Genomic DNA, 19732 nt, shown 5'->3' on the forward strand with positions numbered 1-19732 from the left:
GTTTTGCAATGTCAAACTTCTCCGTTTGGCCATATGTTTGGCCATATGCAGCCTAGCGCTCAACATGAACAATTATTTAACAAATAAATTACAAAGAATAGGTTGTTCGCATATTAACCTATTTTTTTTATTTATTTACTGCAAGAATTTGATAAAATATTATTGGACAATATAATGTTTCCAATGAAAAAAACACAAGACTGTCAAGAACCGATACGAAAACATATCAGATATTAAATAAACAGTCTTAGACCACCAAAACGAACTGTTGCGATGTGAACTCTCCGCTTTACGCACGCGGCTTGCTGCTTCTTTGTGCAAGCCGTGCTCTATTTGTGGCTGGAACTCGCTAGAATTGAGAGATGATAACTTAGAATTGACTGTGTATAACTTCAAACCATAACTTTTAAATTGCGTTTTTAGATGCCACAACGAATGCGCCGGTGGAGAGAATCCACTCACTATATCACCGACAGGAGGGACTAACCTTCTCCAATGACATCACTCACTTCTCTCCTCGCGCTCAGCTCATCGACTTGAGGTTACAGAAGGGTTATAGTCACCCGCTGCGGACGCAGGCAATGTTTCACACCATTCGTTGTCAATTGTCACGCACCCACACTCCAAAAAGTGCTTCTTCGGGCAAAGGGAGCCTTTGGGGGCATGATGGCAGAGGAGAGCAGGGGCAAACGAAGGAAGCAAGCGAACCCGAGAAGGAATCAAGGTATGGAATATGAATATGATTATGTAGTTGAAGTTGTTGAACACATTGTCATGACGTCCTTGTGATGTCGTTCACATCTCATGATGTCTTTCATTATTGAGACTGGTATTGAATATATATATATATATGCAAAGTGAATGCAGTGCGAAACTGCAAGTATAATGCCTTGTTTGAAAATGAGTACATATTTTGAACTATTGCCTATTGGCATAGGATTTTGCACCCACGTTTTTTGTTCGTTTTAATTGTCTCTCCGTGATTGTTGTAGTATATCCGAGTATTTATTTTAAAACACGTGTAAAGTACTAGAATAAAGGGATAGACCTGAACAGCAGCATTTGAAATGCAACAGGTCGCAAGCAATATTTCCTCCAAGACAACAATGTATAACAGGCTTACATTTTGTTTACAGTGATCATTGCGCTCATAATAATAACTGGTTTTGAACATAATAACTCAATTGAAACATATGTTACAATTATTAAAAGCTTTGTATTGGTTATATCACCCAAACAGAAAAAAACGTTTATTCTAGACATGACAAAAGAGCAAAGGGACTGAGTTGGACAGGGTACATATACAAACAAATTAAACGATTATTTACAAAAATCCTAAGAGGCCTACTATTGTGATACATTGATCAAAAATAGATAATCGTATTCCTGCATCACTTATATTTAGCAAATTATTAAGAATAACATCATTCAAATGAGTTGAAAAATAGAACAGATAAATACTTTTGACTCCTTTACCAAATAAAAACGCATTGTATTATAATATACAATTCCTTTCTTTTTTTTGCCAGAGTATTGCAAGTTAATATATTCATCTATTTGATTAACTGTATTTTCAAACAAACAAAAATAACTACATTTCATAGATTTACCAATGCCATATCCAAGTCCTTCCTCATTTCCCCACACTCGTAGTCTACAATTAAAACATGCATATTATAACAATCTATTTGTAATGTATGTAGGTTATTACTGAGGCAGCTCAGTGTTTTCATATGTAAATACTGAATAGCTTCTCATCAAACTGATGATGTCAATCACTTAACAGTGACAAGTGGAGCTCTTCTCTCTCACACACACACACACACACACACACACACACACACACACACACACACACACACACACACACACACACACACACACACACACACACACACACACACACACACACACACACACACACACACACACACACTGTAATGAGAAACTGTAAATAATACTACAATTTTTTGTATTATCAACAATAAAATACTCTGAAACGTTTTACTGCAGAATACTGTAAATGCATTATGGGAAGTGTTGTGTGGGGGAAATAATCGCTTTATCATGATACCTTTTCTTTGGAGCTCCAACAACCTTTTGACCACTAGTGGTGCATGGTACAGTAGCAGTAGCAATTCTACACATTTTCCCATGGGGCAACAAGAAAATGTTGCAGTATTATATATAATTTCATGTTACTCTACACTTTTTGCCATGAGGTTGAGAGAATAATTTGCTGTTTTAAAGCTAAATTCCTGCAATTCTACACATTTTTCCATTGGGCAGAAAGGAAAATGTACAGTTTTACAGATAATTACATGCTATTCTACACATTTTGCCATGAGGCTGGGAGAAATGTAGCATTTTTTACAGCTAAAATATACTGTAGGTGTTGACTGTGATAAAGGCACTGGATTGTTTTTTAATTGTATTTTATTGAACCATTATTTAACTAGGCAAGTGAGTTAAGAATAAATTATTATTTACAATGACGACCTACCCCGGCCAAACCCTCCAGACAACGCTGGGCCAGTTGTGCACCACCCTATGGGACTTCCAATCACGGCCGGTTGTGATACAGCCTGGGGTCGAACCCAAGTCTGCAGTGATGCCTATAGCACTACAATGCAGTGCCTTAGACAGCTTTGCACTCAGGATTTTGAGCTGTCTTTTTGCGAAATGGACAGATGAAGAAGGCAATGGCATGGTGCGCATAGCCATAGAAACATAGTGACATGCCTCAGTACGGTCATATTCATTACTTATTGGGGGTGTGACTTTCAGTTACTTATTTTCGGCCACCCATCCCATGAGAGTGAATGTCATTTCAGTTCATCTGAATGTCATTCCAGTGCACTGCTTGCTATGAATCCTATCAGATGGTGTTAGCATGTTTAGGTAGAAAGTAGGTAATGTCCCGTTTGGAACACTGACAAGTAGAGAGCATTAAAAAAAATGCTTGGCATGCCTCCATGGCTTTGTTTCTGGCTCATGAATATATTTGGAGGCGTGTCTTCAAGAGGTTATATTTGTTGCACCCATGAGTGAGAAGGCAGTACCAATTGAACTCCTATGTGGTTATAGTACCCCGTCAATGTAAAATGTATATGAGACAGATTGGAGTGGCAGCAAGTCTTAAACCTTAGATGGTTGAGCATTTTGCCATGTCCTTTTGTTTTTGTTCTGTTTTGCCCTGTAGTCACTGCAAGTTTGGAAGCCTTTGTTAAGGCCTCTACTATGAAATACAAACCCCTCCTCATCCATTCATTCATTCCGATTACGGTAGCATTTACTGTTTTACAATATCATACAGTAAATGTTATGGTATTGTACTTTGTGTCATTACACAGTACTTGCTTTGATACCGTATTTCTATTACAGCAGGTGTACTTAATTTTATTTGCCACTGGGCTGCTTGTAGGCTACTGTTAAATTCATGCAATGTGTATACCCTTTGAGAAGAAGGGTATACACAACAGTTGACTGCTAGGAGTGTTCCCAATTTTGGTTGCGTGCGTGCGTGCTCCCATCACTGTCCCCTCCTTGTTAAATATAGCACCCGTCTTCCCAGGACCTCCTTTTCACAGTTCTACTCACACTAACGTAAAGATAGTAAAAAAAAGACATATTACCGTAATTACTTACAAGGAACTAGAAACAGCAACCACCACATTACTTGTAGATCTTGTAGATCAGGGAAGTTCCTCTCATCAAACCAAGAGATTGAGGTGTGTATAATTTGATGATGCATGTTGTGTTTAGAGGCACGGTCAGAACTTGCTCGTTGTTTCTGAGACAAATAAGTTCACTCAATGACTTTTCTTTGTGGATTTAGGGGTGAGCTATAGTTGAAAGTGAAATGGTGTTGTGACTGTCGCAACTACTATCAAGGAGATATTCCTACCATGAAACAGAAAAGGAGGTGGTTTTGCAAACACAATTTTGTGACTGAATTCAATGTGCTTCAATACGACTTAGAGGACTATAATGCCTGGGATAATGTGTTTTGTTCATTCACACGACAAGACGAGGTGAAATGGCTCCGACACATGCCGCCTCAGATGTTTGCTGATGTTTCCTCTTGTGGTGGTACAGGACTTAATGCAAATACACGACAGATGGAAGTTAGAGAAGAACATACATGAAAACAGTCCTAAATATTCAACATTTTCAAATATTTTTTTAACAATGTATATTTGCATAGTTTGCTTCATAGACAAATATTGATGGTAAGAGATGGTGAAGGGACATTTTTAATTGCCGTCTAAAGAATGATCAGGTGATGGGAGTATTTATTTTTTGCAGTATCTCCCTTTTTTTGTAGCTTTCATTCTCTGGGCCGTGTGTGCTTGAGTGTGCGTGTGTGCATGCGTGTGTGTGTGTGTGTGTGTGCGGAAACCTGTGCGGAGAGAATAGAGTATGTGAGGAGTGGGGCCCCATATATAACCAAATGAATTTGGCAACACTAACTCAACAGACAGGGATTAAAAGAGATGCTACGGCAACGTTTCTTCTGTCTCCAAGACGCTTATTGATTACAGCCTCTGTCTTCTAAATAAAACTGTCAATGTCCACAGATAGCAACCAAAGTTGAGATTATTGCTGTCTATTGTCTCCAGAATGCAGGAGATCATGTTATAGGGTATTTATGTAGACAAGTCTTATTGAAAATGGTGTACAATTTCAATAAGATGTGACTTCCCTAGTTTGATATGAGAATGGTTGTAAGCATGGCGATGCAGGTACGGGTTTGCACTCCATGTGTGACATTGTTAACACTTCCTATGAATACCTTCTTCATAATGCATATACGCACATTTGTAATGCCTCGTGAACGGTGTGTGGTGCATTATAATGCATGGCATCGCAATAACAACTGCCTAAGTAAATAACTACATTCATGAAGTGTACACATATTATATCTCACAGCACTGTCTCTGAGTAGTCTCTGAACTCTGAACTCTCTGAGTTCACGTTGTGCTAAGGTGCAGCAAGAGTCACCCCCCCCCCTTTGACATCTTTACGTTACTACTTGGATTCATTTACAACTGTACTGGACTGTTGAGCTGATAGTCAATTTAACTTTTTCCTCACAGTTCTCTCTCTCTCTCTTTCCCTCACTCACTCTTTCTCAGTTTCTTCTTTTGTCAAGTGCCAATTTATTTAAACTCTTTCCACTTTTTCTTCTTTCTCCTTCATTGATTTCCAAACCCCAGTCTTTGTGTGCAGCTGGGGCCCAGCTGTGTGTGTGTGTGGTGTGTGTGTGTGTGTGCCCAAATGTGTCTTTCTCTGGCACAGAATTGTCACAGGGGGCATGAGTACAGGAGAGAGAATCGAAGGGAGAAAGAGAGAGAGTCGTAAATGAGTGAAACACACATTGAGAGAAAAGAGAGAGAGAGGGAGATGGTGTGGTATTATATGAGCAGCAGAGTGAGTGAAAGTCTATATATCTATAGCAGCACTGTAACGAAATACTTTAAATTATATGGTAATTTTAGGTAAATATCAAAAGTATACAACTCTGAAATAGTTAACTGCAGCATACTATGAATTGTGGTGCACTGTGGGAAAATTACTATATTTTGAATGGTACTCTAATTCCACCCCACAGAATACAGTGCGTACCGTATATTTAGAGCGTCTAAAACTTTTTGACCACTAGTGGGTGTATGGTATTGTTGTTTCTGGCTCATTAATATATTTGGAGGCGTGCCTTGTAAGAGGCTATATTTGTTGCACCTGTAAGTGAGAATGCAGTACCAATTTAACTCCTATGTGGTTGTAGTGCCCCATCAATTGAAAATGTATAGGGTACAGATTAGAGTTGCAGCAAGTCTTGAACATGAAATGGTTGAACATTTTGCCATGTCCTTTTGGTCTGTTTGCCCTGTAGTCGCTGCCACAATCTAAACACCTTCTGTGCCACCGACGCAACACCCTCCCATGGACTGACTGTGGGCTCTCGTTCTTTGTGGTCGACGTGAGTAAGACATTTAAGCGTGTTAACCCTCGCAAGGCTGCCGGCCCAGACGGCATCCCTAGCTGAGTCCTCAGAGCATGCGCAGACCAGCTGGCTGGAGTGTTTACATATATTTCCAGTCTGCTGTTCCCACTTGCTTTAAGAAGTTCACCATTGTTCTTGTACCAAATACATAAAAGGTAACTGAACTAAATGACTTTCGCCCTGTAGCACTCACTTCTGCCATCAGGATCATATCGATCATTATGTCATTAAGGATCACATCACCTCCACCTTACCTGACACCCTAAACCCACTTCAATTGGCTAGCCGCCCCAATAGATCACGGCCCTCACATCCGCCCGAGTGGCGCAGCGGTCTAAGACAATGCGTCTTAGTGCTAGAGGTGTCACTACAGACCCTGGGTTGATCCTGGGCTGTATCACAATTGGCCCAGTGTCGTCCGGGTTAGGGGAGGGTTTGGCCAGGGTAGGCCAACATTGTAAAATAAGAATTTGTTCTTAACTGACTTGCCTAGTTAAATAAAGGTACAAATTTACATCCACAAACGATGCAATCGCCCTTGCATTGCACACTGCCCTATCCCATCTGGACACGAGGAACACCTACGTAAGAATGCTGTTCATTGACTAAAGCTCAGCCTTCAACACCATAGTACCCTACAAGCTCATCATTAAGCTCAGGCCCTGGGTCTGAACTCTGTGCACCTGGGTCCTGGGCTGCCCCCACTACGCTAATCCTCAACACAGGGGCCCCACAAGGGTGCATGCTCAGCCCCCTCCTGTACTCCCTGTTCAACCATGACTGCGTGGCAATCACACCTACAACTCAATCCTCAAGTTAGCAGACAACATAACAGTAGTACCTGATTACCAACAATGATGAGACAGCCTACAGGGAGGAGGTGAGAGCCCTGGCGGAGTGGCCAGGAAAATAACCTCAAAGTCAACAAAACAAAGGAGATGATCGTGGACTTCAGGAGACAGCAGAGGGAGCACGCCCCTATCCACATCAACAGGACCGCAGTGGAGAAGGTAAAAAGCTTCAAGTTCATTTGCGTACACATCCCTGATAATCTGAAATGGTTCACCCACACAGCTAGTGTGGTGAAGAAGGCGCAACAACGCATTTTCAACCTCGGGAGGCTGAAGAAATTTGGCTTGTCCCCTAAGACCCTCAAAACTTTTACAGATGCACAATCGAAAACATCCTGTCGGGCTATATCACCGCCTGGTACTGCAACTGCACCGCCCACAACTGCAGGGCTCTCCAGAGGGTGGTGCGGTCTGCCTAACACATCACCGGGGGCACACTGCCCGCCCTCCAGGACACCCACAACACCCGATGTCACAGGAAGGCCATCCTGTCACAGGATATCAACCACCCAACCCATGGCCTGTTCACCCTGTTATCAACCAGAAGGCGAGGTCAGTACAGGTGCGTCAAAGCTTGGACCGAGAGACTGAAAAACAGCTTCTATCTCAAGGCCATCAGACTGTTAAATAGCCATCACTAGCCGGCTAGCACCCGGCTACTCAACCCTGCACCTTATAGACTGCTGCCCTATGTACATAGGCATGTACATAATGGAATGCTAGTCACTTTAATAATGTTTACACACGGTTTGAATCATTTCATATGTATATACTGTATTCTACTGTATTTTAGTCAATGACACTCCGACATTACTCGTCCTAATATATTTCTTAATTAAATTATTTTACTTTTAGATTTGTGAGTATTGTTGTGAATTGTTAGATATTACTGAACTGTTGGAACTAGGAACACAAGCATTTCGCTACAACCGCAATTAACATCTGCTAAAATATGTGCATGTGACCAATACAATTTTATTTTTGAAATTTGGAAGCCTTTGTTAAGGTGATATAAAACACCAAATATTCAATAATATGTTGTAATGTGTAAACACATTAGCAGCCAACCTGCTTGCACCAATCCCTTGTAATTACAGTAAAATAATGTGAAATACAAACCCCTCCCCTCGATGAATTTCAATCATCCGTTCATGAATTCATTCTGATTATGCTAGCATTGACCTTTTTACAGTATAATACAGTCAATTCTAAGGTATTGTACTGTTTGTCATCACACAGTACTTGCTTTGATAATGTATTTCTATTACAGTAGGTGTGCTGTAATATGAAATACAGACTTTTACTCATCACTAAGCTGCTTGTAAGATACTCTCAAATTGCGTAGCTGCAGCACTGAGTTAGGCCAGATCCCCACAGTGGTAGGTAGGCAAGATCAGGGGAGAGTGAGACAGCAACAAGCCCAGGCACCAGGCCCTATTTTACTAGCCCTCTTCACGAGGCTCGACACATTTAACATCCAGAGCGACTTACAAATTGGTGCATTCACCTTATGACATCCAGTGGAACAGCCACTTTACAATAGTGCATCTAAATATTTTAAGGGGGGGGGAGGGGAGGGGGGGTGAGAAGGATTACTTTATCCTATCCTAGGTATTCCTTAAAGAGGTGGGGTTTCAGGTGTCTCCGGAAGGTGGTGATTGACTCCGCTGTCCTGGCGTCGTGAGGGCATCAGACCCAGTGAGCGAGAGGGATGGAGGGAGAGGAGGAGGATAAGAGAGGATCAAGTGCTGTGGTCAGGGTGAGGGATGGAGTGAAGGAGCGCAGGAGGGGTGGAGGGGGTTTGGTGGGAACAGAGCAGAATTGGATAGACCTGAGGACCAACTCGAGCAGCATTTATTTTCTTTCTTTTTTTTGTAGCAGGGACCAGTAGATCTCACAGATAACATAACTGGGGAGGTGTGTGTACTGTCATAGGCAATATTCACACCTTCAAGTCTTCAACTGTATTTCCTGTGGTCTCTCACTCATTTAGATGTAGCTATTTTCATTCAGTATGAAGATAAAAAATCCACATCATATTGATACATTTGCACACATTGGACAATTGCTACCACTGCAATGACACAACTTTGCCAACACGTCCCATTTGGGGTTGCTATTTTGGATGCTCCATCCTGAATGCCCCATGCAGGTGAAAATAATCTGCATTAACTTTGCAGACTGTGTTGCATGTACATGTGTTTAGCAGAGAGAGGCTTTTCAAACAGCCAGCCGGCTAGGGTTGGCTGGCTGACTAGCTGACTGGCAATTTATAGATATGTGCCGTTTAATCACACCTCAAATTAAACGTGGAAACCCTACTTCAGCTGTCATGTGTTACAAGACCCAGATGGGTGCCGGAGAAAACGAGAGAGAGAGAGAGAGAGAGAGAGAGAGAGAGAGAGAGAGAGAGAGAGAGAGAGAGAGAGAGAGAGAGAGAGAGAGAGAGAGAGAGATAAATAGAGAAAGAAAGACAGAGGGACAAAGCTGTTAACAAAACATTTGAAATGCCTTTATATTATTCAAACCTTTGTGATTGCAACGTAAACTGTTTATTTCTATTGTTGTTTTTTTATTTATTTTTTATTCTATTTTTTTTCTTGTTTATTTCACTTGCTTTGGCAATGTAAACATATTTCCCATGTCGTTAAAGCCCCTTTGAATTTAATTGAATTTAGAGATAGAGAGCAGAGAGAGAGACAGATACAGACAGAGGGAGAGAGACAAAGAAGAACAAAGAGAGAGAGCTAGAGAGAGAGAGAGAGAGAGAGAGAGTGAGAGGTGAACACTTCACCTAACTAACCAAACTTCACCTAACTGACTTGTTTACTAAGCTGATGTCAGTGTTGACTAGCAAGGGAACTAGATGTTGAACTAGAGGTTGGATGGGCATGTTGTGGGTAGGATCTTGCTCTGATATAGACTGTATCAACAGAGAGAGCAACATGTGGGCATTTGCTCAGGACGTTTGTCTTGATCACCCCAACAGTGCTGTAAACATTACACCTGCTAGGAGTGGACATGGATGTACTAGGCCAGAGTAATGCAGGGGTTTACAGTGGGTGAAGCCCCTGGGGCCAGGCCCGTAGGTGCCCCAAGAGGCATTATATAGATATATAAATAAAACACAGTATATATTATATACAGTTGAAGTTGGAAGTTTACATACACCTTAGCCAAATACATTTAAACTCAGTTTTTCCACAATTCCTGACATTTAATCCTAGTAAAAATTCTGTCTTAGGTCAGTTAGGATCACCACTTTATTTTAAGAATGTGAAATGTCAGAATAATAATAGAGAGAACGATTTATTTCAGCTTTTATTTCTTTCATCACATTTCCAGTGGGTCAGAAGTTTTTTTGACACAGCTTTTTGCCACAACTTTGGAAGTATGCTTGGGGTCATTGTCCATTTGGAAGACCCCATTTGCGACCCAGTTTTAACTTCCTCACTGATGACTTGCTTCAATATATCCACATAATTTTCCTGCTTCATGAAGCCATCTATTTTGTGAAGTGTGCCAGTCCATCCTGCAGCAAAGCACCCCCACAACATGATGCTGCCACCCCAGGGCTTCAAGGTTGGGATGCTGTTCTTCGGCTTGCAAGCCTCCCCCTTTTTCCTTTAAACATAACGATGATCATGATGGCCAAACTGTTCTATTTTTGTTTCATCAGACCGGAGGACATTTCTCCAAAAAGTACGATCTTTGTCCCCATGTGCATGTGCAAGTCTGTATTTTTTTGGCGTTTTTTAAGCAGTGGCTTCTTCCTTGCTGAGCGGCCTTTCAGGTTATGTTGATATAGGACTCGTTTCAATGTGGTAATAGATACTTTTGAACCTGTTTCCTACAGCATCTTCACAAGGTCCTTTGCTGTTGTTCTGGGATTCATTTGCACTTTTCACACCAAAGTATGTTTGTCTCTAGAAGACAGAATGCATCTCCTTCCTGAGTGGTATGACAGCTGGTGTTTATACTTGCGTACTATTGTTTGTACAGATGAACATGGTACCTTCAGACATTTGGAAATTGATCCCAATGATGAACCAGACTTGTGGAAGTCTACAATTCATTTTCTGAGGTCTTTGCTGATTTCTTTTGATTTTCCCATGATGGCAAGTAAAAGAGGCACTGAGTTTGAAGGTAGGCCTTGAAATACATCCACAGGTGCACCGCCAGTTGACTGTAATTATGTCAATTAGCCTATCAGAAGCTTCTAAAGCCATGAGATCATTTTCTGGAATTTTCCAAGCTGTTTAAAGGCACAGTCAACTTAGTGTATGTAAACTTCTGACCCACTGGAATTGTGATACCGTGAATTATAAGTGAAATAATCTGTCTGTTAAACAATTGTTGGAAAAATTACTTGTGTCATGGACAAAGTAGATGTCCTAACCGACTTCCCAAAACTATAGTTTGTTAACAAGAACATTTTTGGAGTGCTTGAAAAACGAGTTTTAATGTCTCCAACCTAAGTGTATGTAAACTTCCAACTTCAACTGTATGTAGTATATATATATATATATATATATTCTTTCTTTTACTGCAACTGCCAACCACAGGAGGACTTAGGAGCCCGCTCTTAATGAGTGTAGACAGCCTGTTGCTGCCTGATGCCGCTCTGCTAATCATCAGATGGGGGAGGAGAAGAGGTAGGGGGCCTATGTTATTCAGGGGGGCCCAAGCCTTTTGGGGGCACTTAAGTAAGATTTGGTTGCTCGACAACAATTTTCAAGTCTTTCCATAGATTTGGAAGCAGATTAAGTTAAAACTGGAACTTGGCCACACAGGAACATTCGTTGACTTCTTGGTAAGCACCTCCAGCGTAGGTTTAACCTTGTGTTTTAGGTTATTGTCCTAAAACTCCATTCCATTTATTTTTTATCCTGAAACACTCCCCAGTTCTTAACAATTACAAGCATATCCATAACATGATGCAGCCACCACTGTGCTTGAAAATATGGAAAGCGGTACTCGGTAATTATGTTCCATTGGATTTGCCCCAAACATAGCACTTTGTATTCAGGACAGAAGTTAACTGCTTTGCCACATTTTCTGCAGTATTACTTTATTGCCTTGTTGCAAACAGGATGCATGCTTTGGAATATTTTTTATTCTGTACAAGCTTCCTTCTTTTCACTCTGTCATTTAGGTTAGTATTGTGGAGTAACCACAATGTCTGTTTATCAATCTTCAATTTTCTCCTATCACAGCCATTAAACTCTAACTGTTTTAAAGTCACCTTTGGCCTCATGGCCCCTGAGCGGTTGTCTTCCTATCCGGCAACTGAGTTTGGGAGGACGCCTGTATCTTTGTAGCGCCTGGGTATATTGAAGGTAACATCCAAAGCTTAATTAATATCTTCACCATGCTCGAAGGGAGTGGCCCATTGGTCTAAGGCACTGCATCTTCGTGTTTGAATCCAGGCTGTATCACAACTGGTTGTTGTCCGGGTTTGGCCGGTGTAGGCCGCCATTGTAAATAAGAATATGTTCTTAAAACTTCTTCAGCCTATGGTCTATTTTTCTCAATTTCTACCCAACTAATGTGCCCAAAGTAAACTGCCTGTTGCTCAGGCCCTGAAGCCAAGATATGCATATAATTGGTACCATTGGAAAGAAAACACTCTGAAGTTTGTAGAAATTTTAAAATAATGTAGGAGACTATAACACAATATATATGGTTGGAGACAATCCAAAGAAAAACAAAGAGATTTATTTTTTTTGAGACCCCAATCTTAGCTCCCTGTAACGATTCTCGTCCTCCTCTTCTGAGGAGGAGTAGTAAGAAGGATTGGAGGACCAATGCGCTGCGCGGTAAGTGTCCATATTGTATTTATTATATGAACACAAAACAAAAACAACGAGAACGAAACGAAACAGTCCTGAACGGTGAAATACAAAACACAGAACAGAAAATAAACACCCACGAAACACAGGCGGAAGAAGGCTACCTAAGTATGATTCTCAATCAGAGACAACTAACGACACCTGCCTCTGATTGAGAACCATACCTGGCCAAACTCAAAACACAACATAGAAAACCGAACATAGACAACCCACCCAACTCACCCCCTGACCATACAAAAACAGAGACATAACAAGAGAACTAAGGTCAAAACGTGACACTCCCAGTATGCAATTCCTATGGTTTCCACTGGGTGTCAGTAGTCTTTGTTCAAGGTTTCAGGCTTGTTTCTTCCAAAACGAGGAAGAAGATTTAGTTTTGATACAGGGACACAGACTTGGAAATTTGTGTATGCACGCGAAACGAAGAGGACACACACCTGCTAATATCGTTTTCCTATTGAACATACTTCTTTCCGTATGAAACATTATATTTTATTTACATTTTAGGGTATCTAAGGATTATATAGAAATGTATTTTGACCTGTTTTAACAAAGTTTAGCGGTAGCTTTTTGGATTCCTTTCTCTGCATGTTGAACGAGTGGAATACTCAAATCGATGGCGCCAACTAAACAGACTTTTAGGGATATAAAGAAGGATTTTAACAAAACGACACTACATGCTGTAGCTGGGACCCTTTGGATGACAAATCAGAGGAATACTTTTAAAAAGTAAGTGAATATTTATTCGCTATTTGTGAATTTATGAAACCTGTACTGGTGGTAAAATATTTTGATGTGGGGCGCCGTCCTCAAACAATCGCATGGCGTGCTTTCGCTTTAAAGTCTACTGTAAATCGGATGGTGTGTCACATCTGCTCCTGCTAAGCCCCCTAGTGGACATCCAGTGTCTCCTTAACCTGCAGCCATTCCCCAGTTCTCTCCCTCTCCCTCTTCTCTCTCTGTGTGTGATTGTGTGGTTGGAGACAGGTGTGCTGGAGTCAGAGCAGTTCCCCACCAGCTGCAACCTGTTCCATAATCAAGACCTCTACAAATACTCAGTCCTGCCACTTCCACTCTGCCAGATCGTAATCTCCATTCAGGCAGTCCTGCTTCTAGCTATTTGTTGTTATTTAAGATCCTGTATCCTGCTGTGCCTATTTCCTTGCCTGACGCTGTTTCTCATCTCACTGCAGTTTTGCTGCTCTGACTCTGGTTCCTGTCTCCTGTTCCACATCTCACCACTCTGCTACCCTGTTCTAAATTCAACTCATCATCACTCCCTTGGATTCCCCTCCAGACCTGTTTATCCTGTCCCAACCCAGCTCAGTCCAACCTCAGCCTCCACATCGGGTTTCCTACTACTCATCCAAGCTTCCCTGGACCTGCACTTCACGCACTACAATAAATATCTTGGTTCATTCATCCCTGTTTCCTGGTCTGAGTCTGCTCTTGGGTTCCCCTGTGCTGCTCCGCGTAACACAGTGCAGTTAGATTAACAAGAATTTAAGCGTTTAACTGCTTTAAGACACTTGTATGTATCTACATGTTTAATATCCATGATTTTTATGATTTTTATTTGAATTGTGCGCCCTCCAGTTTCACCGGAAGTTGTCCCACTAGCGGGACGCCTAGCCTTAAGAAGTCTGGCTTGCCTAGTTAAATAAAGGTAAAAATAAAATTAAAAATATATTCAATGTCTGCTTTTTTTACCCATCCACCAATAGGTACCCTTCTGTCACATCTGCTCCTGCAACGCCCTCTGCTGCTCCTCATGTGTCTCCTTGACTTGCCGTGACTCCCCCAGTACTCTCTCCCTCTCTGTGTGATTGTGTGGGCAGCGACGGGTGTGCTGGAGTCAGAGCAGATCCCCACCAGCTGCAACATGTTCCATAATCAAGACCTCCACAAATACTCATCCCTGTCACTTCCACACTGCCAGATCGTAATCTCTGCTCAGTCAGTCTATGTTTCTAGCCGTTTGTTCCTGTTAAGATCCTGTTGGGCCTGTTTTCCCTTGCCTGACGCTGTTTTCCTCTCGCTCCAGCCTTAGCCTTCGCACCTGGTTTCATGCAACCCACCCAAGCTTCCCCTGGCCTGCACTCCATCTTCTTCCTGTGTTTCAATAAATTCCTTGGTTGCTATCATCCCAGTCTCCTCATCTGAGTCTGCTCTTGGGTTCCCCTGTTCCACTCTGTGTAGCTCAGTTGGTAGAGCATGGCGCTTGTAACGCCAGGGAAGTGGGTTCAATCCCTGGGACCACCCATACGTAGAATGTATGCACACATGACTGTAAGTCGCTTTGGATAAAAGCGTCTGCTAAATGGCATATATTATTATATTATATATTATATATATATATATTATTATATTATTATATATATATTATTATATATTATTATTATTATTATATATTACTGTGTATAACACCTTCTTTGCAAGGCATTGGAAAACGTCCCTGGTCTTTATGGTTGAATTTGTGTTTAAAATCCACAGCTTGACTGGGGGACCTTACAATTATCTGTATGTGTGGTGTCCAGAGATTAGGTAGTCATTCAAAAATCATGTTAACTATTTTTGCACACAGTGAGTCCATGGAACGTATTATGTGACTTGTTAAGCACATTTTTACGTTTACTCTTGAACCTATTTAGGCTTGCCATAATGGGATTGAATACTTATTGACTGAAGACATTTCAACTTTCCATTTGTAATTCATTTGTAAAAATTTGGAAAAACATAATTCCACTGTGACATTATGGAGTGAGAGTGAAATAAATGGGGGCCCCATGGAATTCAGGGCCCCTGGGCATATGCCCTGCATGCCCGGTCGGTATTCAGCCATCTTTACTACAAGTTTAGATAGCTGGCTAGACTCATTTATCAATTTTAGCTGACATGGCTAAGTCACATAAGAGTGACATAAGAGAAACTGCTGATGCGTAACAACATTTTAAAATGCACCTTGTGTATTCTAACTGTCAACAGTAGGTTGAGAGCCTGACTGAGCCCCCTCCCCCCCAAAAAAACAGGCGCCTATGAGTTGTTAACCTGGCCCTGTGAATGTTTGCTGCTTGGTGTCTCCCTCTATGTCCCTGTCTGTCTCTCTCTCCCAAAATCCTTCCCTCTTCGCCCTCTTTACCTATTCATCAGTTTTCTTTCGCACTCTCCCTTACACATGCACATACAAACACACCCGTTTCTGAGGTTCTGCTACAGTGCAGTTCAGGTGAACTCAGAACTGACAGTGAGAGAGCGTGGCATTGGCAGAGACTTGACTGTTGGGTGTACTTTACTCCTACCTCTCAGTACCTGTGATCAACAGGTACCACCTTGATATGCTCTGTACACTAGCTGCCCTGTAGACCAGCTGCTCTGCCTTGCCCTCACTCCCACCTACAGGGAGAGAACACATTCCATCAGCTGCCCTTCACCTGTGGTATTACTGATAAAGGAAGACTTTGTGCATCGCAAATGGCACTCTATTCAATATATAGGGTGTTACTTTTGGCCAGAGCCATGGTCAAAACTCTTGCACTTTATGGTGAATCGGGTGCAATTCAGCGGGCTTACCTGAACAACACATTTGTATTTATGTAGAGCCATCAGGTCATCATTGTAAATAGGAATTTATTCTTAACTGACTCGCCTAGTTAAATTACGTTTTTTTTTTTGACAGATTCTAATGGAGTAGGTAGAAGTTGCTGTTCCCAACCACAATGTCACACATATTTATTTATATATTGAAAAGCGCTTCAACTCTTGTGCTACGTTGTTACAATTTGCTTGATTCTAACTAAATAGGTCGAAGTTGCTGCTCATAATCACTGATAGAGTCAGATAATCTGGTTAGGGATAATCTGACCCTAGATCTGTGGTTAAGGATATGTTTAACCAAAGAAGTTCTAACTGCTAATCAATAGCAGAGAGCAATACAAACAGTAATGTTGTGAATGGAATGAACTGCAGAAGGAGGTATTTTTTCAGCTTTCTACAGAATTAAGATGATGGGGGAACAGGATCCTTGAGGCCGGAAACTGTGTGTGAGAAATTAAGTCTTAAATATTCTAGACATAGGATCCTTTTTTTAAATTTTGCAATGTAATTTCTGAAAATGTCCATAATATATCTGCAGTAATAGTGGAATGATAGTGTTTCACAGTATTACTTAGCCGACCAGTATTGTGTTTGGATGTGAGATTCGCCTATTGATTTTAAGCCAGGCCGGCTTCTATAGTCAGAATGCGAAAGCTGTTTTGACTTTGCGGCTGTGTTCTCTAGTGGAAACTGGGGCGCTCTGTAATTTCCTGGTTGCTAAAATCCAGGTAATGTCAGGTAATGTGAGAAAACAGGCACTGAATAGTGTAGGGAATCATTGTACCATCTAAATCGATGTGAAATATATTTTCAATAACAAAAAACATTGTTTTTACACCTGTTTGAAGCTGGTGGATTAAAACCCGAAAGTGAAAGGCTCAAGTGTGAGTCTCCATCATGTTAATGGGAAATGGGGTGCGGGGGAGGGGGGATATATTTTTGAATGCAGGCTAGTGCTGTTTCAATTTGCCTAACTTCCACATAGGGGAGAAATTCTATGTGTAGCACATTTAAGGTCATTTGACAGTCAGTGACTACAGTTATGACTATAAGTAGTGTTAGTTGAAGGAGGGAAACAGCACAAAATGTGTAGACCCTGATGTTGCTTCTCTAGGGCACGCAGGCTTAAATGGGAGTCAAAGTCTCTCCTCTTTTAGGAACGAGGAAATACTGGCTGTACCAGCCTTCCTGGACCTCTTACATAGGAACCTCTCGGATTGCCTGATTCTGGAGAAGGGAAGAAACCTCCTCCCTCAAAACAGGGGCTGAGGTCTTGGGAGCAGTCGACGTGATGACTCAGTGAAAACCTGGGGGACGCACAACGTCACTGTTTGCATAATACATGGCTTCGACATAGACAGCGAGTGTCCCGTAAAGTGCCATCTGAAGGGGCCGAACGTCAACTTGTGGATTAGGAGAATTTGGTAATTGTTTTCATGTGTTTTTTTTATTTCCACCACTCTCAACCACTGAGTGTCTGTCTGTGGGGAAGGGACTCTTTTTATTAAGCCCACATGGAGGACTCAGCACTCTTGACACCAGTGAACACTTGAGGTAGAAATCATGTGTTTAAAGGGCCGAGTTTGCCTGAAGCTCGGTCCAGTCTGGGTTCGAGGGCTTCGGCTACCAGTGTCTTCCCCTGATTGGCCGTGCCACTTGGGGGTACTGTTGTCACAGCGAACATCTGGGGAGGGGGGAAAAGGGGAGCTCCAGTCCGTGCCACCTCCACTCTCATTGCGCTAGCTGAGCAATGGCTGCTGCCTTCCCAGCTCCTCGCAGGGACCAGCTTTCACTTCACCCTTGGGCGTAATCTGCGACAAAGTCAATCAAAGTTGCCGCTGCCCCATCCACGGTAGCTCCCATGCCAAGGGAAAGCGTCTGCTAAATGGCATATATTATTATTATTATTATAAGGGACATGCGCAACGGAACATCTTGGAGCTCAGCATGGGGCAGCCAGAACCATGGCCAGGTCAGCCAACAGCTCAGTCTGGCAAACATGCAGCAATGTGACCGTGTTCAGGGACTTGGCCACCACCCCCCTGGGCTCAGTGCTGCTCCCCCGAAAAACGACTATGCTTATTCGGCAGTGACGGGTTATGGTTAGCCATCCCTTTATTAGCCAACGGAGCTAGGTAGCCAGCTAGCTTCCCTTCCCCCGGAGGCGTGTAGACAAGCCCTGCCCCCTCCATCCCCTCCACATCCATGAAGTGGGAGACCCATGCAACATCAGGTTTGCTGAATGCGGCTGGGCCCCATTAAGGTCATTGACAAAGTCTGGAAAAAGCGACAAGCGGAGCTAAGCAGTGCCCCAAAACTTGTCAAAGACCCTAGTCACCCAAGTCATAGACTGTTCTCTTTGCTACCGCATGGCAGGTGGTACCAGAGCTAGGTTCAAAAGGCTCCTTAACAGCTTCTACCTCCAAGCCATAAGAGACTGCTGAACAGTTAATCAAATGGCCTCCCGGACTATTTATATTGACCCCCCCGCTTTGTTTTTACACTGCTGCTACTCACTGTTTATTATCTATGTCCCTTTGCCTTGACTAACCTGTACCCCCTGCACATTGACTTGGTACCAGCACCCCCTGTATATAGCCTCATTATTGTTATTTTATTTACTTTAGTGTATTTAGTACATATTTTCTTAACTCTATTTCTTGAACTGCATTGTCGGTTACGGGCTTGTAAAGTAAGGATTTCACGTAAGGTAATACCGGCTCATGTGACAAATACAATTTGATTTGATTTGACTGTGGCCTGCACTGGTGGCAGTTATTTCCCACCAAACCAAGACGCATTCTGCCTTAGCGGGCGGAAACAGCCGCTCGGCGACATAACTCAATGAGCGACCCCGAAGCCTGTCTCAGAAAACGTTGTCATTCGAACATGAGTCCTGTGTAACACTGAAGGAGAACAAGATGTCAGCCAGCTCCACAGAGTTACAGGCACTCAGGAGAGGAAGTTCAACTTCAGTCCCATCAAGCCTTCTAAGGAAGGCCACAAGCCTATCGAGTGAGCTTGGAGTCAGCCAGCAACAGTTGTCGCACGAGCTGGTTCGATCCAGGGAAGCCTGAGCATGCACCCAGATGAGAAATACAAAGCAACACTCGTGAGTACCATTCAAAGACACTGTGAAACCAGGTGACTGTGGGCAAGGTCCTGAACTTTAACAGCCTGCTAGTCATTTTACTTACAACAAGTTAGCGAGGCTAAACAGGCAGAAAAATAACTAACAAATTGACCCTCTGTAAAGATTGACTCAGCGATATGACTTAGATGCAGAAAGTAAACAGCACAGTGTGTCGATTTCCACAACAACAAAGAGCATTAAACGCGCAAAGCTCAACTTCTCTGCTCTTTTGGTGTATGGTGCCCTGGCTACCACGCTGTGAAAAGTGAGAAGTGATCCCGTGCATGTACTGTAC

General features: G+C 42.3%; 1 protein-coding gene across 1 annotated transcript in view; it reads left to right on the forward strand.

The window, feature by feature from the left end:
- The first annotated feature begins 606 nt into the window (after positions 1 to 606).
- Positions 607 to 19732, forward strand: part of LOC124031644 (zinc finger E-box-binding homeobox 1-like) — a 50737-nt gene continuing 31611 nt past the window's right edge. Inside the window, exon 1 of the mRNA XM_046343138.1 lies at positions 607 to 724. Within this exon, the coding sequence (XP_046199094.1) occupies positions 664 to 724 (61 nt within the window). The 5' untranslated portion in view covers positions 607 to 663. The remainder of the gene's footprint in view (positions 725 to 19732) is intronic.

Source organism: Oncorhynchus gorbuscha, linkage group LG03 (assembly GCF_021184085.1).
Source record: "Oncorhynchus gorbuscha isolate QuinsamMale2020 ecotype Even-year linkage group LG03, OgorEven_v1.0, whole genome shotgun sequence".
In the NCBI taxonomy this organism is placed as follows: domain Eukaryota; kingdom Metazoa; phylum Chordata; class Actinopteri; order Salmoniformes; family Salmonidae; genus Oncorhynchus; species Oncorhynchus gorbuscha.